Here is a 26,351-nt window from a genome sequence, read left to right as displayed (position 1 = left end):
ACAAAAAACACTCACAGTTTCAACTTAAAATTCCCATCAGTGTTCTTCAAAGCCCCTTACCACAAGTCTCATTATCTTTGGAAACTCCAAGAGAAGAGGAAAGTGATCTAATGCTTAAACTTCCTCTTTAAATAAACTTAAGTGGTGTCTTGTTTCTCTAGGTTTTCATTTAGAGCTCATTTCCTTGTTAATAGAAATGTGCCTCCAGGCCTCTCTTTTAGCTAAAATAGTGTGGCATCGAGGCCAAGGTCATAAATTGAAATAGGGCATTGCTCATTTAATTTTCTTTATTAAGTATCTTTGCTCAGTGCACGTTTTAAAAATGCAAATGTGTTGTTCAACGTATAATTTACCATTTTGTACCATCTCTGCACAACTATTAACTACAAATAGATTCTCTTAATAAAGTTGTTGTTAATTTAGGGAACAAAAATTATCCAATTATATGGCACTAAAATTAATAGCAGTCACATGGATACATGTGGGAGAATTTTGATCTTCCAGAACTTTTCTGACAATTACAAAATTGCCCTTGATTATCCCAGTTCATTCGGTATTCTGAGTTATAAAGATAATTGGTAATCCTGTTGCATCCTACCATGTATTATTAATATGCACAACTGTACACACATAACTCCCAGAGATGCTAGGAATACGTATCTTGATCATGATGCATTTAGTAGTTCTTCAGTACTTAAACAGATTAATTTTTATCAAATAACCAGAAAATTTGAAAAATCAGTGTCATACCAAATATGAACAAAGACACTACTTTTTGGATAAATGCAAGTAATTGAATTTAAATGTTTAAATAGGTCTAAATTCGAACCAAAATTTTAACTGAACTATAAAGAAACTTAAGCTTAATGATCGTCTTCTTCAATTAACTCTTCATTCTTTTGAAGATCATTGAGTAAATACATAGTAGTGTCTGGATGAGTCCTAAATTTTTTTTTCTCATGGGCAAACAGCTGGATTACATTTCTTCTCCATACTTACTAGGGGTAAATTCTGAATTCTGCCATTTGACTGAATTCTGGCCAATAAAATATGGAACTAAGTGGTCTACATCATTTTCTGAGCAGGCTTAGTCCTATTAGCTAACAATTATATTGTTTTAACTAATATATGTTGTTCAACATTTTATTAGTGTCCAACAATTAATTGCATAATATATTAATCATATTTAAAAATCATTCTCATTTGTATTGCAGTATTTCCCAGCTTGACATTTTAAAAACCATATTCATGGTAGAATATTTTTATTTCTGTATGGTATTTTCTTTTAATATGTTCAGTTGCTAGCTTTGGCTATATGCCTATCCCAATTCAGGTTGCTTTGGAGGTCAACACACTTTCCTTTCTTAATGAAAAGAAAAGTGAAGCACAGAATGGTTTCTGCAAACCTCAGCTGCCTCATTCCCTCTCTAATTTTTTCAAATTCATTTTACTGCTTCAACTGGATTCACATAATTTCCAGAAATGCTAAATAACATTATTAATATTTGATTATTAAGATGGTCCTTTGGGTTGGGATTACTCCTAGTGGAAAAACTTCTACTTCTGTAATCGAATTTGGGGGAAACATAAAAATGATAGCTCAAGATTTATGTTCTTTTTAGAGTGTAGCAGAAGGTAATGTGTTACAAATGGAAAGCAGAAATCTAAGTAGCTCTGTAAGCTGAGGTACACCTGGTTTTTACATCTCAGGAATATCTTCATTCCAATATTTGTGTTTGAATTCCATAGGACAAATTAGCATTTAATAAATGATTATGTATAAAAGAGAGATTTTAAAGATAAAATATTTATTTTTCTTAGAATATTTAACTGAATTATTGACCCATACTTCCCTTTCCCTTCACTGACAGTTGACTTTTTTCTATTAGATAGTCATTAAATCATTAAATCTCAGGGTAATCAGATGGAGTTAGGGTAGTTTAGGCCACTGTAATAGGAAACCACCAAATTTCAATGGTTTAAAGTTCAGGGACCTGGGCCAACTAAGTGGGGGGGCATCTTCAACATTCTGTTTCAAAATGAGTCATCATTAGCATTTTAGTCAGGGGAAAGGGGAAAAGAGACACATCTAGAGATTTCCTTAACCAAGTGAGGTGAGAGTTGCAAATTTTAGTTCAGCTCACATTTCATCGTGAGAATCCAGCTACAGGTCTACATTTAGCTCTGACGAGGGGAGAGGAATGCTGTTCCTTGCTAGACAACTGCGCCCTAGTTCAACCTCAATTGTTGAAAAGGGGGAAATGGTGTTGGTGAAGACCTAGGTCATAAAATATGTGACTGTAAACAGTTTACAGATTTATAGATTTAATCACCATAGTGATTTTAAAATGACTGGTTAGTTAGAATGCACAGTTGGGTACATATGCTAATGATATGGTAGACTAGAAGCATTTTTACTTTTAAATATGTATTAGTGAAGTAAATTGTTCTTAAAATAACAAGAGAATGAATTTTTTTTAATTCAAAGCAAACTTCAAATTAGCATTTCTGGTTATTTTAAAAAACCTTTATTTCTAGTGATTTGAGTTTAACAAGCATTTACATTACATATTCCAAACCAAACCTTTCTGGACTTCACAATAAAGATAGGATATCTGATACAATTAATTACCTTCTCCAGTTTTCTGAGAAGTTTCAGTGTCTTGGTCACAAAAGTAAAATAAAAAGAAAATAATAATGAAAGCATAATGGCAAAGTGTAAATGTGAGCCTTGAACTGAAAACTAGTATCGTGACGACCATCAAAAATGTTTGAGAGTTTGCATTTACTATTCGGCATAACATTTTTCAATATACCAGTTCTAGGTAGACAGAGAAACAAAATCCATTTTTTTTTTTTTTTTAGAATTGAAAGCATTTTTATGTTGTTCTATAGATAATTGCTTAGTTGCTAGAATATAACAATAGACCTATCATTATCTTTTTCTAAAATTGTAAAAGAACAAAATAATAGGCATAAATAACAAACACTGTAGTAAGTACTTTAATATTAACTAAAGAAAAAACCTACTGGTTTGCCAGCGAATTTTTGATGACAGATAATTAGTAGGTTTTCTGACTTATATAAAAGTAGCACCATAATAAAAAGCCAAACCCTCCTTCTACATAGTTAATTATGGTATGCCTCTGTTTTATTTGCATATTTAAAAACTTCCTTTCTGCTAATGCTCCTTTGAAAAAGACGTAAGGAAGTTTGGAAATTATTCAAGAATTTTACAAAGACAACCCTATAAGCAATAGGTTGTCATTATTTCAAAACACATTTCTCAAGGAAAATGACATTTTTCTGGTTTATGATTTATAATATTAAGATATCTTATATGTATTGGAAAAAGATTTGATTTTGTCTTTTTCAAATCCTGTGAACTGATGTTATTTTCTGATGGCTGGCTTCAAATAATCATTAATGGTAGGAGTAGTCACATAATGGGAAGAAATTTGCTCCAACAAGATATATGTTGACTTTTATAATGGCCAGAATTATAGTAGATAAGAATTACTACACACTTGATTCTCTTTGTTTCGTATGACTGTAATAATACTTGAAACAGACTCATTTTGTTAAGTTCATGACCTTTTCACATCAATCTTTTAGGTGAAATGGAGGATCAAGACATTGTCTCCTTCATTTATCATTAGGTGAACATCTATTCTATCCAGAAAACAATGAGTTCTTCTTAAAACCTTTCAAATATATATCTCTTCATACTGTATACGATTCCTTTTGATGACAGAAGTGACCTGTCTGGAGCAGTTGCTACAAAGATGCTGGCTACAACCCGGGGGCACAGATGAGGCTGTGCACTCTTTGGAGTCAAAGGGAACTGGGAATAGGCAGGGGCCCCACCCCCTTCTGAGTTGGTGGAGCAGGAGCCCAGATCTCCCTGGTGCAGGTATAGCCACCCAGCTGAGACTGTGGACCTGGGCCCCCTTCCTGGTACAGGCTCAGAAGTGTATTTTCCCAATGCCTGGCCTCTCCCTGCTTCCACAGCCTGCTCCAATTTCAGAGCAGAGCTGTGACCAAGCCCCAATCACTGTCACCACCTGGCTGAATGTGCACACACTCAGGGTGGTGCCGACACACCAGCCCCCTGCCGCCTCAGCCTCCTCTGGACTTTGGACACCAATGAGCATGGGAGAGAAGCCAAGGTGGGGCTGAGGGTGGCCTGGAGCAGGTCTGCAGGCACCTCTTGGGCACAAACAGCCTGGGCGCCATGAATGGCAGCAGGAGGCAAACAGGCTCCTGGGTGGAAAAAGATGAGTCTGGTGAAACCTCACCTTCTAGCCAATGATGGCATGAAGCCTGGTGCCCCGGCTGCCAGTTTCCTGAACTGGAGTGAGAATTTAGGGTCCTTTTTGCAGGCCACCCATGGCTGCCCATGGACCAATCAGCATGCACTTTCTCCCTTCTGAAGCCCATAAAAATACTGGACTCAACCAGACTCAGGCAAACATCGGAACAACCTGCTTGAGGATAGGAGCTACCCACTCCAGGTCTCCTGTCCACTGAGAGCTGCAGACATCAGGACAACCCGCCTGCATATAGGAGCTATCCAGTTCGGGTCTCCTGAAAGATGTACTGTTGCTCAATAAAACACTCTTTGCCTTGCTCACCCTTCAGATGTCAACATACCTAATTCTTCCTAGATGAGGGACAAGAACTTGGGAACTTTGGTCCTGAATGGCAGGACTGAAAGAGCAGTAACAGAAACAGCGCTGAAACATACCTCCCTGACTTGCCACGTTGTGGGTGATGAGGAGAGAAGAGCAGCAAATGGCCCTTCAGGGATCCCAGTCCTAGAGGCTCTCTGAGCCAGGGCTATGACGCCCTCTTTGGGACTCTGTGGTTTCTGTCATCTCCAAGCTACTGCGTGCCACTAAGTTCCCTTCATCCAGATGTAGGTGCCCTCAATGGAAGCTGCTTGCAGAGCACCAGATCAAGCCACAGGCTTTCATGGAGCTGGCATCTGTGCCGGCACTGGAGCTGCCCTTCCCACCACAGCAGCCAACCTGCCTGGCTGTGTGCAGTGGTGGACCCCTCACTCACTCACTCATCCCCTCCTTGCTGCCCCACACCTGGCTTGCCCTTGGCAGGCATGCGATCTAGGCTGGTAGAACAAGCCAACTGAATCCTGCCAGGCTGAGTAGGCGAAATAAGCCCAGGGGGCTGAGCAGAATTCATACAAATGTGCCACCAGCCACAGAGGCTACCTACTGGAAAAGCAACACCCCAAGGATCCCATGACATTTTCTGCAACTGTAAACAAATGTTTATATATTTTAAGAAGCATACAAACAACCAAAAATCTCAAAATGTAACAAATCTTCCACATGCATTGTTCCTCTTTTATTTGGTTCCTTCAGTTTCTCTTTTTGACACAAATGTAACAATGATACTAGTGTCTTAGAATTTGCATGCCCCATGTGATTATGCTTCCTTCTTGCTCTACTACAAAGAGTTAAACAAAGAGTTCTTAAAAAGCTAATGGCATTTCTTGATTTTTTGTTATTGAAACATCCTCCACCTCTCTTTCTCAAAATTACCTCCAACTAACTCCATTTTTTTGGGAGGCGGGGGGCAATGAATTCAGTCCAAGTAATTATCCCCTTTTACACATAAATATTCCAATTATGAACTTTGATTTACTAACCATTCAAGTGATTAGGTAGTTTCTTTATATACAATTGAATATCTTTATTTAAATCATTTTTTACAATTTGTTTTTCATTAGAAATTGAGAAAAATCTGTTAATCCTACTCATAAAAAGTCTATTCTCAAATTCACATTATGTAATGAATGAAATAGACTGTAGAGATCATTTAATTGGCCTAAAAAAGCAGTCATTCAATACTTGATTCCTTAAGCAGCCCTTAGGAAATACGTTCTTTATACAAATATTGCAGTAGATTTCAGACCACAGTAACTGGGACTTTGACCAATTGTGCTTCCTGTAGTTGAAGATCTGAGAGGCATATTCTTATTGTCACTGCATGTTCATATTTGCTAAGAGGTTTTCAGTCAATTATCTATTTAGATGTTTTGGAAATTAGTTACACTGTCAGAGTCAGTAAATTCACTTTATATATCTTTCATTTAATCCCTACAGAAATAGCAAAATCCTAATAGTAGTTCAAACACATATTACTTGAGATTACATTGACTCCTGTAGGTGAAGTGAGTTAGCATTGTGAAAATGAGAATGACATTAGACCTTCATATCAGGGTGGTGGACTGACTTATACACACTGAAATTCACTTGTCATCAGTGTTAAAAGTAAATATCATGAAAAGGTCAACACGTCTGGAATAGATCATAAAGTCTCTATGTGAATATTGATTTTGAGCGGGAAATGTAGTATGTTACACAATTAATCAAAAAAATTGCCAAATAGAATTAATCGCAAACTTTTCAAAGATATATGCTACCTATATAGATAGGCCTTTGTTATTTATTTAAAATGGAAATGTATCAACTTTAATATTAAGCATTGCATGATTTAATGTCACATATGAATTTTTAAGCTTTGTATATTTTCAAGTGTAATTTCCATAAAAACCTAAATTCAAAATTTACATTGGTATATATATTTTTTAAAGAAGGGCAAATGTTCCTAAGGTTTATTTGTTAGCCTCTTAAGTTGATATATTGATAACCTTAGAGAAAATATTATGTCCTTGTCAATCTCTATTAATATATCAAATTCAAAATAAGAATATAACGTGAACATTCTGAAATTTTGAAAAATTTAAACTCCTTCTTCAAAAAAAAACATCAGTTTCTCTATAAAAATAAAAATTTGGTAGTTAGTTGATTCATATGAGTTAATTTTGTAACAAATGACAGGTTGAAAATTGTTTACAATTTATATTTACAATGAGCTTGTCAAGAAGCTTTATATTAAAGAATAATATTAGAGTATACTTTATAAAGGATTAACATTTTACCTATGGATATACAAAAAAAAAAAACAGAAAAAGTATAATTTGTAATTGAGACATTCACTTTTGTAAACTATGACAATGCAAATAATATTGTTGCGAGGGCCAAAGAAATAGGAGGTGAGCAGTTCTAGTTAACAGTTCATTACTCAAGAGAATTCAAATTACCTTATATTGAGGAATATAGCCGCCATCATTTTCTTTTTTCTTTTTAGAGACAGGATCTCACTCTGTCTTCCAGGCTGAAGTGCAGTGGCTCGGTCATAGCTCACTGCAAGCAATCTTCCATCTCAACCTGCAGCCTCCTAAGTAGCTGCGACCTTATGCCCAGCTAATTTTTATTACTATTATTATTTTGTACAGACAGAGTCTTGCTATATTGCCCATGCTATCATTCTTATAAAACCTTCCAAGTTTGGACTTACGGATTTTGAGAAAAGATTTTAGTAAGATGAACAGTAGTTTGGAAAGAACGATTTGTCTTGATTGAAATAATGTTAATGAAAGCGATCTGAAGACTATTAAAATAATATAAAACAAATGCACATGCAGAGAGCATAACTTAATTGCTAAAGTTGTTTTCTATTTTTATTTAGATTTGTTGTATAAGAGTTGACTTTACCTGAAAATAACCTTTTCTGTCTTTTTATGGCACTATTAAAACCTTTCCTCAAACATAATAGGTTTTTCACCTTTAACTATTGATGGAATGATTCTGACAATGTTTCATTACAGTTTTCATAGGCTCCCTGTGTACCACACGGAATTTAATTTCTCTTTCACATTTCCAAGGTTATACACATTTTGGCATTTGCTCATGTATCAGAGTGAAGCAAGTCTTCCATCAACAAAGGACCCAAGTCCAAACAGTTCACTTTATATCCACTGTTTAGAATTCAGCACACACTTTTCTATACAAGGAGTGATTTTCCAGGTCCCATAATTTCATTGTATTGTATCTATGGGAAATTTTGATCCAAGTAAAACGTATTGTTGGATATATTATTTTATTAGTAAATAATGCAAACATATTAGAGACAAAATAGCATACTAGTTGTAGTCCTATGGTAATGAGTCTGGAGAAATAGGTAAAGCTAGATTGTGAAGGGACTGACTGAGCCATATTAAAAAGTTTGTTCATTATCACACAGAAATTTGAAGACACTGAATGGTGTTAAATAGGCAAATGACATGTGCATAGCCGCTGTACGGAAGTCACTTTGTGCTTCTACAATCTGCAAGGAAAGTAAAATCTTATACTATTTAAATCTTGATTCAAAATCATGACATTTTTATCACCAATTTATGAAGGGTAAGACATTCATATCCCAGTTTCTCCGGTGCTTAATAGCTATGCCATTTATTTAATCTTCTAATAATGCTTTTTACTTCTGGTAAACATGGTTTTATGCGATTAAGTAATACACTTAAACCAAAATCCCATGCACAAAAATAGAATGGAAAAGAAAAGATGTATCAGGCAATTGCAATCAAGGGAAAGTAGAAATTACTATATTAATGTCAAATAATGTATAATTTAAAACAGAATTCTGATTATGTGTACACTCGATCTCACTAAAAAAATTGTAAATTTTCAAGTGAGAGGAATAAATTTGTTACTTTATTATATCCATAGAGTTTCCAGTACAAATAAGACCATATAATTTATTGTCCAAAGCAGGACACTTTTGAGAGTAAGAAGGGCCTTCTATAACAATTAAGGTACAGCAATAGTAAAGTCAAAAATTGCAAGTCAAACCATCATAAATCAGGGATCTTCTGTACTTCAGTAAACTTGAAAAATTTCTCCAACACATTCTTAATGGATGTAAGCTTTAAGAGCTAATGACTATGAGAGATTAGAACACAGTATTTTAATGAGGAAAATATAGGAATTTAAGCAAAGGGAAAAAAAGCAAACACCCTAGATTGCAGTTTTTGTTTTCAAATATTTGGCTAAACTGTTTATACTTCAGTTTTTACATCCTCAAGATGAGGATTCTTTAGGGAACTAAATAGAAGCAAAACTCTTCATGACAGGAAGTAAGCATTCTTTGGAACATACGTAAAAATCCGTGTCTAGTCTTTTGGCCCTGCATTAACTTTCTTATCTAAAATCCATCCTAAGAAATCTGGGAGAACTGGCATCTCTCTCCTGATTCATGTCTTTTTTAAACTGTTTTTCTTATTTAAGTATGTGAAATTAGATCACTCTGATTCAATTACTCCAAAGATACAAATAATAGGAGTTCCAGTGGCTGTTTTTTTTTCTTCCCTTCCCATTTTCATTAAATTTCCTTATAGTAGATAAAAAAACAGTTCCTTAATTGGTACTGATTTGCAAATATATTGAATTCAAACATGTCAAAATAAATTAGACTTGTCTCTCGGTATAAAGAAAGCAATAGAGCCAGATTGAAAACTAGTGAAATTTTATAGCATCTATTTACAAACATTTTTATATCCTAAACTGCCTGGCTTTTAAAATAATTAGAAGCTTTATTTGACACAGACAACATTTACTTTTATTGTTACTTCTTGAACTCAACAATAAAAGTAGATTTTAAATTGTAGTGTAATTGTTTCTTCTATATTTATACTGTAAACACTGGGTCTAACATGTAGACATTGCAAATTATGTTATTTTAGAATAGTCCTTATTCAGAAAATTAGTTAAAATGTACTTAATTGAAAGATTTATTGTAATCTATATTTTCAAAAAACACTTAGAAATATTAAAAGGATACATATGAATTAATCTATATCTTCATGAGGTTATATTGTAAGTATTGTGCATGTAAATTCTGAAATAGTTAACTTTTCTGGTTTGCACTTAATCTGCAAAGATTTATTTTTAAACAGTAGATTCAGAGTTATTTTGATCAGTTTTCCTCTAACTGTAATGCAGTTGTTTGTGATACATCCAATACAATGTAATATTAATCAGTAATAAAGTGAAATGAGATACCAAACTACAAAAAAGACATAGAGGAATCTTAATAGCATATTGATAAGAAAAGAAGCCAGTCCAAGAAACTGCATACTGTGTGATTTCAACTATGTGACATTCTAGAAAAGGTAAACATATAGAGGCAGTAAAAAGATCATTGGTTGCCAGGGATTCAAGTGAAAAGTGGGATGAGTAGATGAAAAACAGAAACATTTTAGGTCAGCGTGAAGGAAGTTCACTAATAACCAATCCTAACAGAGAACTCTCACTACGTGGAAGATAGCATATAACGTCCCTATGTGAACCAGCAGGAATAGGAACCCCAGTGCTTCCCTCCATTGTATTCTGGGCTGCAGTGTTACCAGTGCCTGAACCTGGCAAGATAAAACACACTCACATGCAAGTTACATGAAGTGGATTTATTAATACTCTAACAGATGTGAGGTGATATCTCATTGTAGGTTTAACTTTTATTTTCATGATCATTAGTGATATTGAACAGTTTTTCATATATTTACTGGTCATTTGTATGTCTTCTTTTGAGAACTATCTATTCTGGTCCTTTGTCCATTTTTAAATTAGGCTATTGGTGAAAGAGATATCTGCACTCCCGTGTTTATTGCAGCATTATTCACAATAGTAAAGATATGGAATCAAATAAAATGTGTCTGTCAATGAATGAATGGATAAAGAAAACGTGATATATATATATATATGTGTGTGTGTGTGTATATATATGTGTGTGTGTATCTATATATATATATATATATATATATCTCCAAGTAGTATTCCATTTTGTGTGTATATATTTATATATACACACACTACTCAGCCTTAAAAATAGAGGTAATCCTCTTATTTGGGACAATGTGAATGAACCTAGACATTAAATAGTATTCTATTTTGCCTTAAATCTATTCATTTGTCTCAAATATGGAGGACACTGTGTTAACTAAAATACATCAAACACAGAGAAAAAACTGCGCAGTTCTAATAATGATCTAATAAAGCTAACGTGGAATCTAAAAACGTTGAACTCATGAAAGTAGAGCATAAAAATGTGGTTACCTGGGCTGGGAGGGAAGGGAAGAATTGGAGAGATGTTGGTCAAAGGATACAAAATTTCTGTTAGACCAGAAGAATAAGTTGAAGAGATCTATTTTACAACATGATGACCAAAGTTAACAACAATGTACAGTATTACAGATTGCTAAGGGAGTAGATTTTAAATGTTTTCACTACTAATAAACGTGTGAGGTAATAAAATGATAGCTTAATTTAGTCATTCTACAATGTATACATATTTCAAAACATCATGATGTATACCATAAATATGTAAAATTTGTATTTGTCAATTAAAAAATAAGAATACAAAAAATTCTGAGACCATTGAGCATTTCTGGGAGGAAGCATAATACTGAAATGCATAGGCATTATACCAGTATTTTTATCTGAATTTATTTCTCAGTAACATTATTAAAAACAATTTATTAATTTTAAAAATACACAGTTGTTTTACATGTAAAATTTAGATGGTAAAGATAATGCAAATAGTAATATTAATGAGCAAAAATATTTAAAATTACTCATAGCTCTGTTTTTAAAATTGAAATATTATTGAGGATTCTATTTAAGTATTTGTTGAAGTGATTTGGAAATTTAAGTCAAAACCTGTAGATTTTGTTTAAAATGGCCAATAAAGTTAGAAGTGTTGCCTTTATGGAGCAAATAGGAAGTAACGCTGCCAGCAAGACACAAAACCCAGTTCAGGTCAAGCCTTGTGCAAGGGCCTTTGAGGAAGCCCTTCCCGAAGCCCATTATGAAAACATGAAACCACGAGCCTCTGCCATATTTCAGGTTCATATCTGCTAAATAGCATTTCCTTTAGCATCCTCTTAGCGATCTTAGAAAAATGGCAATCTAGTTGGTATCTGACTCTTAAGCTGCATCAGTAAGCTGTATAGTTCCATACTGAAGCTGTTTCAAGTGTTTGAGTACAGTTTGTTAGTTGTATTGGTAGTAAGTTTAGCTTTGAAAGGTAGTGTTCTTCAGTTTCAGACATTCACAGTTATTTGTTATAAATCAGTTGTGAAAAAGTTAAATTGGAAGAGAGCTAGTGATGCACTTTTTTTCATAAATGGATGAATTGAAGATTTATGAAATTAATAGTCAAATAAAATATTTTTTAAAAACCCTTCTGAGAACTGTTTCATTTGGCCATAATTCATTGCTTCTGAAATTAAGCAATATGTTTTGATTATACTCAACAGAAAGAAGAGTGCATGATAAATCACATTCTATCAGGTTCAGAATGGCAGAACTAGAAAAGACGTTAGAAATAGTTTATCTGCTTTAAAAATCATAAACTGCATGGTGACTCATGCCTGTAATCCCAGCACTTTGGGAGGCCAAGGCGGGTAGATCACCTGAGATCAGGAGCTCGAGACCAGCCTGGCCAACATGGCGAAACCTTATCTCTAATAAAAGTACAAAAATTAGCCAGGCATGGTGGCAGGTGCTTGTAATCCCAGCTACTTGGGAGGCTGAGGCAGGAGAATCGCTTGAACCTGGGAGGTGAAGGTTGCAGCGAGCTGAGATCATGCCATTGCACTCCAGCCTGGGCGACAAGACCAAGAGTCCATCTCAAAAAAAAAAAAAATCATAAACTGTCAACCTATAGATTAAATGTAGTCACTTGATGCTTTAAAAACTAAATTATATATTCCCGTTGGTTGTTCATAAATGTATACAAAATATTACATTTCCTTTGTTGATTGACAAATCACACTAGACTTGAATTATTCTATGGTAGTTACATACTGTCCCATTCCTAACTTCCATTCCTCTCCCTACAGATTTATATTCAGCCCATTTTATTCAATTGGGTTTTGTCCCTACCTTCTTTGTTCATCTGACTTAATGAATTCTGATTTACACCAACTCTTTCATTTTGTATTCAGGACATGTATGTGACTCCAAAGACAGTATGCAATTGCCCCCATCATGTAACTGGTACTTTCCACAGCCTAAAACAATAACAAAATAATATTATTTTTTATTAATATCGTAAATTGCAGTGTTGCCAATAAATAGAAAATAATTGAGGTGTTGTAATCTAATGCTCATTGTCATAGAGGTTCATTTAATTCTTTTCAGGAGAAGATTGCATTTTTATAGTATGTCTTAATTCTGATAGAAACAAGTGTACTGGAACAATTAAGACAAAGGTTAATGAGGAGAAATTTTGTCTAGAAGTAAATCCGTCCTAAACATTTACTAACACATAGAATTGTAAATGCTTTTAGTGGTATGCATAGGATTTAAATGTCTTCTTAAATTATGCCAGTTATTTTTTTAGTATTATTGCTATCCTAAATGCACAGTAAAGGTTAGCAAAAATGCATACAACATGCATTTTTAATATTTGAAAGTAGACAGCATCATTTTTCTTTTTTCCTTTTTTTTATTTTTTGAGATGTAGTCTTGCTCTGTCTGTCGCCCAGGCTGTAGTACACTGGTGCAGTGTCAGCTCACTGCAACCTCCACCTCCCAAGTTCAAGGATTTCTCATGTCTCAGCCCCCCAGGTAGCTGGGACTACAGGAGCACACCACCACGCCTGGCTAATTTTTGTATTTTTAGTAGAGATTGGGTTTTACCATATCAGTCAGACTGTTCTCCAACTCCTGACCTCAGGTGATCCACCCACCTCAGCCTCCCAAAATGCTTGAATTACAGGCGTGAGCCACTGCGTCCAGCCGGACATAGCATTTTTTCTCATGTTAAAGCTAAAGATGCAGATGTTTAGTATGTATGCATATTTCCATACTATATAAGGATTAGGAAACAGATGAATTATGGAAAGTATAAAATTTAGCTTCCGTCTTGTATAGTAACAAGATAGACAAACAATTTAAGTAATGTCTATTTCCACAAATAGGAATTCAGTTTTTGAAAGTTATCGTCAAATATGACTGGCATGCTTTCTTGTATAAAACTTTTGATAAGTAGTATGTATCTTAATCTGTCATAAATTAATAATCCATTGTTCAAATATTCAAGCCATCTGTATTAGTTTTGTATTGCAGCACAATAATACCACAAACTTAATGGGTTAAAACAACACATATATCATTTTGAATTTCCTGTATGTCAGGAATCTAGGCATGGGTTAGCTTGTCCTCTGTTTTTTGGTCTTCCATAAGCTTTTAATCAAGGTATCAACCTGGGCTAGAGTCTCACCTGAGGCTCAGCTACAGAAAGATCCACTTCCAAGTTCATGTGGTTGTTGGCAGAATTCATTTCCTTTGGGATGTTGGGCTAAGGGTTTCGGTTCCTTGTTGGGTGTTAGCCATCACCTTGAATTTCTTGCCATGAGGACTGCTGCACATGATAGCTTACTTCATCAAATCCAGCGAGGGATATAGCCAATAGATTTGGCTAGCAAGAATCTAGTCAAGTCATAATCTTATATAGTATATTCATTGAATTTACATGGGACATATACATCACATGAACACTAAGCAGAGGATAAAGTGCCCTCATTGACCAGAGATGGTTAATGGGTCTATGCATGTACCATGGGGATTGGCTAAAGCACTTGTGTACTGAAAAGTAAAAAGGCTAAATCATTGAAAACAATATTTGAATGTTATCAAAGAAGGCAAAAAAAAAAACATGCAGTACAGTAAAATAAACATAAATACTTTATATATTTCATTTTAAAATGATACAAATTGGTTCTTACTGTTCAGCAAGAAGCAGTTATTGCTCATGTAATGAGTATATGGACCACCATCAGGTGCTAGGGTATGTGTGAGAAAGATTGCTTTACATTAGGTAACTAGTCCTTTAAGTGTATGGACGGCAGTAGCAAAAAGCCAAGCAATTTGGACAAGATGTTTGTTAAGCCTTGTATACAATTTATACTTCAGACTAAATTTGTATTTCAGGATTTGTTGTAAAAGGTTTCAATGAAAGCCCAATGTAATTGCATAATGTAGCTTAGAAGAACTACTGTGTACATTCTATTATTAACTTTAAAACTCTGTCATAGAAATGGGTAACAAAATATAAATAAATAAATACCACCACACACCTATTAGAATAGGATTCTCATTCATTGTTGGTTAGAATACAAAATGGTACAGCCACTTTGGAAGACAGTTTGGCAGTTTCTTAAAAGACTAAACAGCCTTACTACACAATCCCATACCGTACTCCTTAGTATTTACCCAGAAGAGTTGAAAACTTAGGGTCACAAAAACGTACAGACAGATGTTTATAGCAGCTTTAGTGATGATTGCCAAAACTTGGAAGCAATCAAGATGCTTTTTATTTATGGAAATAAACTGTGGATACATTCAGACTATGAAATATTATGTAATGCTAAAAATGAAATAAGCTATCAAATCATAGGAAGATGTTGAGGAACATTAAATGTATATTGCTAAGTGAAAGAAGGCAATGTGAAAAGGATACATACTGTATGAGTCCAGCTTCACAACATTCTGGAAAAGACAAAACTATGGAGACACTACAAAGATCAGTGGTTGCCAGAGGTTGAGTTGAGGGGAGGGATGAATATACAGGATCCAGAGGATTTTTCATGACAGTGACAATATCCTGTGTGATACTACATGAATGTGGATACATGTCATTGTACATTAGTCCAAACTCATAAAATGTACAACAGCAACATGCACCCTGATGTAAACCGTGAACTTTCAGTGATAATGCATCAGTGTAGATTCATCAGTGATCACAAATGTAGCACTCCGGTGAGGGATTTGATCACGGAGGAGGTCATGCATGTGTGGGAGTGAAGGGCATATCAGAAATCTCTTATCATTCTTTCGGTTTTTCTGTGAACCTAAAGTTACATCCAAAATTGTACTTAAAAATAAATACATCATCTTCTCTAAACCTGCAGACCTCTGCCAGTAAGTGAACTTGCCACCAAAGGGACCGTGGTTGGTGTCATTTCTGCTGCTGCCATTAATCAAAGTATTGTATACTCCATTGTTTCAGGAAATGAAGAAGGTGAGTAGACTTTTAGTGTGTGTTCTGACCATCAACCAATAAGTAAACTTAGATTTGGACTAATTTCAGATTGAATTTAAATTGTCTATTGTTTTCTAATAAAATCGTGCTCATCTTAAATGTAATTGATAACCATGTATGCTGAACTTGAATAAAAATCCAGTTATGTTAGTTCAAGTGATTTTTTTTTTTTGCCCTTAAGAAATATTAAGTATCTAATTAATGAAGCCTTGCCCTTCCCCTCATTTGATGATATTTTAATGACATTTCCTCAGAAGTAACGCATCATGAAATTTTCAGCTTTTGGTCGTGATTATTGCCTACAGTAGCTTCCTCCTCCTCAGGGTCTGTACCAACCACGACATTTAGCATGTTGGTCATAACTTAACTAATCCTGAAGAAATTTCAAGATTGTAAATAAGTATGAATTTTAAAAAGAGTTGCATCCATGTTAAAAGCCACACATGTTATACGATTCCCCAAATAGTCAAATTAGATATATAATTAATGATTATAAGTAAAAATATTATAAGTAACAATTATAAGTAAAAATATTTCTGTCTCCTAATCACTTTAAGAATGATAGGAATTTGCTGGCCTCTGGGAATAAGGTTATAGCTCAGTCTTTCATATTAATCTTTGTTTTAGCTATCATCCGCAGGTTCTCCTCTGTTTTTTTATTTTGGTATGTTAGATAGCCTAGTATATGGTAAGTAGTCAAGAAATAGTTAATATACATCTAATAAGTTAATCAATAGTAAATATTTTAGGAATGAGTGAATGTAAATGCTTCAAAGCAGTTTGCTAGAAAATTATAAAGACCTTTTTAAGCTTTTTAATGACCAACTATTACTAGGACATACTGCTCGTGCAGTGTAAAAAGTGGTCAATATCTTACTTTTATTGCCTTTATTTGTTACTACTGTGCTATTGCAGGTCCTTCCTAAAAATAACTAAACTTCCTTTTTCCCTTTAGTGTGGTAGAAGACCTTCTGAATCTAAGGTGAAGAATATGTTATTTTGTGTTTCCCAAATGTAATTGACCATAGAACACTGATTTCCAGTATTATTTCAAAACAACAACAACAAAAACCCTGCAATTTCAAGGCAGACTTTAGTGAAATGTTGATGTTGATCATTTAAAGAGTTGGAATCGTTTCCAAAAGCCAGCATTTTGTCACTTTCACTCATCATTCTAGTTATAAACAAGCATTTTTAGTGTTTTTGAAATCACAGTGCCTTTTAAAGAGAATCTCTTTCCTTATAGTGTAAAGACAATGACCAGGTAATTGTATTTTAATTTCTAGATAAATTTGGAATTAATAACATCACAGGTGTTATCTATGTGAATGGACCTCTGGATTATGAGACTAGGACGAGCTATGTACTTCGAGTCCAAGCTGATTCCCTGGAAGTGGTCCTTGCCAATCTGCGAGTTCCTTCAAAAAGTAAGTTATACTACTTAAAGCTTTTACATAATTGTATGGTGTCTCTGCTAATGTTTTAGTGAAATACATATGTCTAAAATATTGTTCTCAGTGGACAACATGGAAAGATCATTAATGCTCTGAGATGATTGCTTATTCATTTTCACCGCTGGTGTATGACAATGCAGGGAGTCATTTCATACTCCTGAAACGCTGAGGAAATACAACACTGTTTTCAAATTGTGTATACAATATTGTTAAAATGCCACCACTGTCTGTTTATGTTAAATAATGAACCTTATTCTCAATTCTACTGTGAAGCTCTGGATAAACATTGGGAAATATATATTTTTAATGAATGACTACTAGAAATTGCCTGAATTGTGTGGCTTCTTGTATTTACATATTTTCTTGGATAAATTAGTGACTAACATTTATTGTAATTCAATGTAGCATCTTTGTTCATTTTTAATCCACACATATTTCTATGACATGAGAACTACCCCATTTTACAAAGGGAAGATTTTATTAATAATTAAAAAGGTCAATGTTTTAAATGACAGTGAAAGAAGAGTCACAGCTATTTAAACCCAATTTCTGTGACTCCAAACTTCAACATTTCTGTGACACACAGTTTACCCACACAGAAGCATGTAAAAGCCAATTTGTGAAGGGAACTGACAGAGATTCAGAGATGTTACCAATATTGGGATAAATGCTATTCTTTTCCCATCTATTGAGGTAATACTCTTTTGCATTTAAGCAATCATCATTTTGTAGTCAAAGCAACCCTTTTAAAATCTAGAAGACTCAAGAAAATCAGGTTTAATTTAACTATTAATAGAATAGAGGCCCAGATAGAGTGTGCGGTGAGAAATATGATCTGAAACATTCACCCGGGGACTATTCCTGGATATCATTTCAAGGCACTTCATCAAGCAAGCGTTCTTAGAAGGGGGAAGAGGAAAAAAAGAAGAGGAGGGAGCCATTAAGTGAGAGCACAGGCAGAGTGAGAGAAAGGAAAGCAAGACCCTGTAATCCCAGCACTTTGGGAGGCTGAGGTGGGCAGGTCACGAGGTCAGGAGATTGAGACAATTCTGGAGCAACATAGTGAAACCATGTCTCTACTAAAATACAAAAAATTAGCTGGGTGTGGTGGTGCCTGCCTGTAGTCCCACCTACTCGGGAGGCTGAGGCAAGAGAATCGCTTGAACCCGGAAAGCAGAAGTTGCAGTGAGCCGAGATCCGTGCCCCAGAACTCCATCCTGGTGACAGGAGCAACAGGCAGAAGATGCAGGATAGAATTGTCTTTATCAGTTTGGTAATTGATCATAAAAAGAAATCACTCCTTTTCATTTATCGCAAACCTCATTTACTGATTTAGTGTACACAGCTGCACAGTTGCTTGTAGAAGTACAACCAAATCATTTGAAAAATCAGATTATACAGGTCTTTGAAATCAAAGGAATTAAATTGTCCTCGATAATTATACAACACTCACATAATTAAATTGTTTAAAAATAGCAAATGACTTCTTTGAGTTTCTAAAATCTTTGAACTACAGGCAATTATGTTTTTAAAAATATAAAGGGTGCTTCAAATTATAAACTGAATTGGATAAATGAGGAGTCAAAAGGTTAGAGAAGCTCTAAATTGTATAATGTAACCTATTTTATTGCAAATACAAATAAATGGGAAAGATTCATTTAAAACTATACCGGCAATCTTTCTTCGGAACAAATGAAGAGTTGCTTGTGAAATGTAACTCAAATGTAACAGTTACTTAAGAAAATAATACCTGTGATTTCTCGAGTAATACCTGTGATTTTTATGAATAGAGGTACATTAAGTTTTTATGTGTGAATATGATACAATTAGCTTCCATTGCCTGAGTTTAAATGTAAATCTGAGGCTAATGTTTGTCTCATGCACCTGTATACTTGCATGTGCCCTAGTGTGCATGTAAAGGTAGAATCAATTCATGAACTATCCTATCAGAAATGCATAAAGTTTACAAGCCAAAATGTTTAGTGCCTGATTCTTTGAATATTATTAACCTTTTATGACTGACCTTTGCCTCTTAAGTTTGAAATACAAGCCCATACATTTCTAATTTGATTTCATTAATTAATAGCTGTTAATAGCCTATAGTCAATCCCCAGCCCATTAGCTATGCAAATAAAATCATTATGTAAATTAAAGTTAATCAATTAGCTGATTCTTCATCTCTGCTTCAGAATTAGTTGCCCTACCACATATCGTTTGAATAAAGATAACAAAAATAAGAAATTTAATTTGTTAAAGAAGTATTTTATTGTGACTTCTTTACCAAAAATTTGTTAATGAAATTATTTTCAAAGTAAATAATTTTGCAACCATGATGTGATTAGATTTAATATTGAAATGTGAATTAATATTTAAAATGTAAAATTTTAGAGCTCATTTCATAAGTCCAACACTAGGAATATTTAAATATTTTAACCGTTTAGTTGGAACATTTCAAACATACAAAAATTACAGAGACTATTACAGTGAACCTCCATGTATCAACTAACCAACTCAACATAATCACACCCTGGGAAGTGGTCTTTCATCTGTGCTCTCAACTACACACTATTGCATTATTCTGAAGCAGGTCGGAGTCATAACATTCAACCTGTAAATATTTTGATATGTATATCTTAAGGACTCTTAAAACTTAATTAAAATATTATTACTCCTGCACAAAGTAATAAATTTTTGATACCAACATATATCCAGTTGGTAATAAACATACTCAGTTCATATTAAGCATATCCAGTTCATATTAGACCTTTATTTATATCAGAATCCAAATAAGGTCTGTACATTGCAGTTGGTTGATAGGTCTGTTAAGTGTTTTTTAATCTGTAGTCTTCACCACTACCATCCTCTTTTATTCACCTTGATATTTATTTGTGCAAGAAATTACATTTCTGAAGCCTGAATTGATGACTGTCTCTTCACGTGGTCATTTCATATTCTTTCTGCTTCCTTTATTTCCAGTAAATAAGTAGTTTGATCTGGAGGCTTGATCATATCTAGTTTATTTTTGGTTTTGCTTTTAAACAAATAAATCATAAGTGATATTCACTCCTTCCTTAAACATTAAATCTCTTTGATTCTCTTTTTGTGATAGAGATAGTAGCAGCCACCAATAGACATTTTCTATTAATTTTTTCTTTTCATTACTTATATATTCATTATCTAAAATATTTCTGTAATGAAAAACTTCTCCATAGCAAATATTGAGTTACTCTGAGGTCCAGCGCCTATAGGAAAAACAAGGAAAAAAAGTTCGATTCTTTTATTATTTATTTTCAAATAATAAGTTGATTCACTATCATACTCAGGAATACTGAGATAACAAATATGTTTGGTTTTCAGGGTCTCTGTCGCACCTACTCTATTGTAGCTTAAAAGTAGAGATGATATGTAAAAAAAAAAAAAGGGGGGGGGGTTTGCCTATGCTCCCAGAAAACTTGTTTTACTGAAAAAGGCTTCTGTGGGCTGGATTTGACCAAAGGGCTGTAGTTTGTCCACATTTGCTCTAATGCTTACATTTACGTTATGTGATGCACTTACCTTTTTTGTTTTTTTGCACTGTTCGTATCTTTCCTGTTGTGAGCAGTGTTTCTGCTTTATTCCTTTTATTTTCCCACACATCTAATTGAAAGTAATACTGTTTTATCCATCTTAATATCAATAAGCCATTCAGTCATTTAGTTCTTAGTAGCCCATTCCCAAGTACAGTCCTCAAAGTAGGATTATAGAGCACTATTTCCTGTGTTTCTGTGCATTAAGAAAAGCTAATCTGAGGCCTTTAATGTTGAAGATCAATTTGACTGGATAACTCGACTCATTTTCCTTTTTTTTTTGTTTTTTTTTTTTTGAGACGGAGTTTCGCCCTTGTTACCCAGGCTGGAGTGCAATGGCGCGATCTCGGCTCACCGCAACCTCCGCCTCCTGGGTTCAAGCAATTCTCCTGCCTCAGCCTCCTGAGTAGCTGGGATTACAGGCATGCGCCACCGTGCCCAGCTAATTTTTTTTTGGATTAGTAGAGATGGGGTTTCACCATGTTGACCAGGATGGTCTCGATCTCTTGACCTCGTGATCCACCTGCCTCGTTTTCTTTTTTTTTTAATTAAAAATTTCTTTCCTTTTCTTATTCTGTGAAGAATTACTATAAATAATGTGTAATGACAAACTGGTCTTGTTTCTGAATTTCCAAATAATTACTTTCCTTAGAGTTCAGTATTTTTGTCAAAATATTTTCCCATTTTGGTAATTCTAGGTCATTTTCTGTATAAAAGTATAGCTGGTCAAATCTTATTTAGGGAATGTTTTTTTTTTTTTTTGGACTCTAGCTTTTTGTTTTATTATTAATTTAGCATCTATTCTAGTGTTACTGGGCACAGGTTTTTATGCCCTTATGCAATAGAAACTGACACAAGGCTAAGAAAGTTTCCCAGACTCCAGGCATTATTGGAGCTTATGCTGGAGCATAAGGAAAGCAGCCCTGAAGAGAAAGAGTCCTCTTGCTGCCTCCCTGGACATAGCCAAGAGAGTAATTTTAAGGGGCCTAGCCATGAAGGGAGTGACATCAAGGCATGTAGAGATGGGGAATTTCTAGCACTTGTACAGTTTGATAACATACTTCTTCATATGTCACATGCCTCATTAACATGTTACATCTCCCCCACTGGGTATGATTTTTAGTATTATAATGAATCTAGGGGTCAGAAGCAGTCATTTCCTTAGCCCTCTGTGCATGTGGGTATTGGGGGCCAACTACTTTGAGTAAAATTTCTGGTGGAATGGCCCTCATCTTGGTTTCCCTAGATAACTTACAGCTTGCAAGCTCGTGTGGTCAGTGGGGATGGCATGAGTGGGGTGATGTTGCCAGGTGGTGCAAGGTCTTGTGATTAGTGTGACTACAAGAAAGAATGCTCTAGTGGAGGTAATCTGAAGACAAGCTCCATCCCTCCTCTGTCTCACTGGGAGATTCCTACTACCCTAGTGATGAATCTTCTCTTACCTTTGTATCACTTTCTCACTGATCTCTTTATATTAGAGTATTCTCACATTACTATAAAGAAATATCTGAGACTGAGTAATTTATAAAAAAAGAGGTTTCATTGGCTCATGGTTTTGTAAGCTTTACAGGAAGCACGGTGCTGGCATCTGCTCTGGTTCTATGGAGACTTTGGGAAGCTTACAATCATGGCGGAAGTCAAAGGGAGAGCGGGCACATCATGTGGCAAAAGCAGTAGCAAGTGAGAGAGAGAGTGGTGGGGGGAAAGTGCCACACAATTTTAAACAGCCAGATCTTGTGAGTAGTCAATATTGGTAAAGACAGCATCAAGCCATGAGGGATCTGTCTCCATGAGACTGATCTCCCATGTCCTCAGCTGCAGCACCCAATTAGGTTAAAAACTTCTTCCCTAGCAATACTTACTGTCTCAGTGATTGTCTTTCTGTGTGGCAAGCAGCAGAACCTAGACCAAAACCCTGGTGTTTCAGTAACAGAGTTTACCACTCTGAACACCATTACTCTCAAAGAGAATTGAAAATGGTTAAGCAGATTGAAATTTATAAGTGATTATGTATGAGTATTTCTTTTGTGGGGGAGGGTTATTGTAAAGGTATACTTGAATTAACTTCAACAATATACTTTTTCCAAAAAACAAGGGCTGTGGAAATATCTGCTTTCCCTTCTCAAGTTTAATATTGATAACTACAGTACAAAACACTATGTCCTTATGTTGGCCTCGCACAGCAAATCCATGTTTGCGACCTGTCAGATAAATGTAGAGAAAAGAGTAACGAGCGATTACAATGACTGGAGTGTTACATTATATTACACCTACATCTAGAAAGGCCTGTGCTTCTACAAGTGTTCTTTGCCTGCAAAATTACACCAAAACCAACCCAAAGGACCAGAATTAGAATACATGTGAATGCCAGTTTTCTTAAATCCTATTCAGTAGGATTACCTGAAGGAGTGATGCAAAAGGCAAAAACTGGAGATAGACTACTGAATTCCTATTAAAATGACAAGCTGGAGTTAACTGAGATTACTGCTGGAAAGCGTACCAGTGCTGAAGATGCTCCCATTGGCCATATCTGTTTCAAACCCAGGTCTGACCCAAAGTGTATTCAAATATTTCACCACAGTGATTTTTAAGTAGGAGCTTTGCTACCTACCTTACCTGACTTTCCCCCATTATCTCCAAGGTCAGATGATAGAAGTCTGAGTGTTAAAATATCAACAGCTAATGTATGAAGGAGGTAGTGGTTAACAAAGAAAAAAGAAATCTCTTACAGCCTCTTCCCCAAAGGCAGAGGAACTTCCATTAAAATATCTAAACTGGGGAGGGAGAAAAATTTAACCTTTAAATGAAATTTGAAGTATTAGATTAATATATTGAAGTAGAGAATCACTTTAAAATGCTTTTTAAAATTATCTTTATCATATTACTTTCTATTCACCAATTTTTTTAATCGTAAAAATTCTTGAGCTTTTATTCAACAGCAAGAAAAATACTAGTCCATGTTAGCAGGATAAAAGAGATAGTATAAAATAAAAAAAATAGACATTTTTATATTTGTATCCTATATGTTCATATTCAGCCTACTATTTCAGAGAGACTGTAGAACAGAATGTAGTAGAGATAGTTAAAATGAATTTAGTTTGCACAAGGAAGTTTTTTATCTGTTTTATCGATATATCCCAATAGCCTAAAATGGGTGGCACATAAATATACTCAATAAAGCCACCACATGCAGCCCATATTTTCTTTCTTTTACTTCAATACTGACCACTAATTTGATCAAATAATTATTTTCATTTTACAAAGTGTTACTGAGACACCAGGTCTGCAAAGGTTACTGAGACATCTAGGTCCTACTCCTTACTACACAGAAAGCCAATCACTGAGACAAGTGTTGCCAAGGAATAAGGCTTTAATTGGGTATTGCAGCTGAGGAGATGGGAGCTCAGTTTCAAATCCATCTCCCTGATTGACTAAAACTAGGGGGGTTATATAGCAGGGAAGAAATGTAATAGTGTAAAAAAACAGAAAGGAGGGAGGAGCAAGGAGGCCTCTGGTGCAGTGATCTGGTTAGTTTTAGTTATTTGATACATTTTTTTGAGGGGCCTGAAGATCCTCCTTTCCTGAGGAAGGAACTCAGATAAAACAAATACAAGTTGTAAGCTTTAACAGCAGAAGGGCCAATTTCTGTGTTTATCTGAAAACAACTATTGGGCTAGTTTCAAAAGGAAAGACAAATGTGAATGCATTGCTATTTCTAATACGTTATTTCAAAATTATGAGTCATCTTTTCTCCCTATCCATAGTCTCTTTCTCCACAGAACAACTCAAACTCTCCTGGGTTTTTAGGATATAATGTTATTTGGTCCCAAAGAAGCTTCAAAAAGCCTGTGCCCAGAACATCTATAGAAACTCATGTTAATATTTCTGCCACAGAGTCATTCCCATTATTTTATTTTTACGTAGAGAAAAAGCAGTAACATACAACTTTACAGAACCGATTAATTTATGTAACTCCATAATTGAAGTGATAATTTTTCTTCATGGTGAAATAATAATTATCTTGAAACATGAAAAAAGAAAACCATAGCTTTCTATAAATATGTCATTGTGTTTTGATTGAATAACTAGACTTTCAATCAGGAATAAATGACAAGACAATTAAAATAAACCTCAAACTGGCGGTAAAACAGTTCAAATGCTATTGATTTTTTTATGTTTTAGCTGTAGGGTACAAGCTTGTAATGCATTTCATTTATTTTACTTTTGTGGTTTTCAAACACAAGGTCTCTGACAAATAATGCGAATGACTCTTATGAGTGACTGACTTAAAAAAGCATCCTTGCTATAACTGGAGTAACAATATTATAGCCTGTCATGTGTTATTTTTTAGTCCCCAAATCCCAGAAATGATCATAGCCTTATATTTATGCTATAAATATATGGACACAGTTTTAGAAACTATATTAATAATTTATTACTTTAAAATATGGAGAACAGCTTATGAAAATTAATGTAATATAATTAACAGTATTTTTTCTTTCAGAAATTCTAGGCATCTTATATAAATATATGGTTGAAAACATTCTATTTTCAATGAAATCAAAATACATTCCAGTGGACTCATGGCATAAAACTGTCTATCCAAGAAAAAATTGCATTGTGCAAAATAGTTTTCCTTGGAAATACGATTTTTAACATGGTTATAGACTGCTATTAATACATTTCTGAAACCAAATGCATTGAAGCAGTGCTTTTCCATTGATCTCAAATTGGTGTGCTGAACTGATGACAATGATACATAATCAAACTTTCCAAAATAGAAAAAGATTATATTTCTACATGTATAATATGGGAAAAATATATTTCATGAGGGAAACATTTTATTTTGCTTCCATGGGCAATCAAAATTGAAATATTTAAGTATCTAGGAATACATGAAATAGTTCTCCTTTAGTTCTCCTTCTTCTACCTAAGAATAACCCTGGAACTAAAGACAGGACATAGAATTTTCTTTGTTCTTGGAAGCATATTCATAATTAATATAGTAAATAATTTAGATTTTTTTCTAAACCTTTTTAGTCCAAATTTAAATTGGAATTCACAATGAGATCATTCACTGAATGCCAAATATTTTTTCAAATTTTTGTTTTTCAGAGAGTATTAATCACTGACTGATAATGAGGCCCCAGAATGACATAATAGTCACTCTAAACCTCTTCTTTTAGAAAAACTCATATTTCAATGGAGAAACATTAAGCCCCATTAAATGCAAATGAAACTATGCACAGAAGAATTGGAATTTATTAAGTGACTTATGTTACAGAAATAACAGCATTTCCAGAAATAGAAAACAGATGCAACTACATGAATAACATAAGCATAAAATGTGGCTTAGCAA

General features: G+C 34.5%; 1 protein-coding gene across 1 annotated transcript in view; it reads left to right on the top strand.

Annotated features, from left to right (window-relative positions):
* PCDH15 (protocadherin related 15) overlaps positions 1 to 26,351 on the top strand; it is a 965,496-nt gene that overhangs the window by 827,565 nt on the left and 111,580 nt on the right. Inside the window, exons 24-25 of the mRNA XM_064374141.1 lie at positions 15,842 to 15,951; positions 17,259 to 17,399. Of these exons, the coding sequence (XP_064230211.1) occupies positions 15,842 to 15,951; positions 17,259 to 17,399 (251 nt within the window). The remainder of the gene's footprint in view (positions 1 to 15,841; positions 15,952 to 17,258; positions 17,400 to 26,351) is intronic.

Source organism: Aotus nancymaae, unplaced genomic scaffold, assembly GCF_030222135.1.
Source record: "Aotus nancymaae isolate 86718 unplaced genomic scaffold, 86718_ANA_hifiasm-v0.15.2.pri h1tg000010l, whole genome shotgun sequence".
In the NCBI taxonomy this organism is placed as follows: domain Eukaryota; kingdom Metazoa; phylum Chordata; class Mammalia; order Primates; family Aotidae; genus Aotus; species Aotus nancymaae.
The sequence above is the reverse complement of the archived record's forward strand: the minus strand, read 5'-3'. Positions and strand labels throughout refer to the sequence as shown.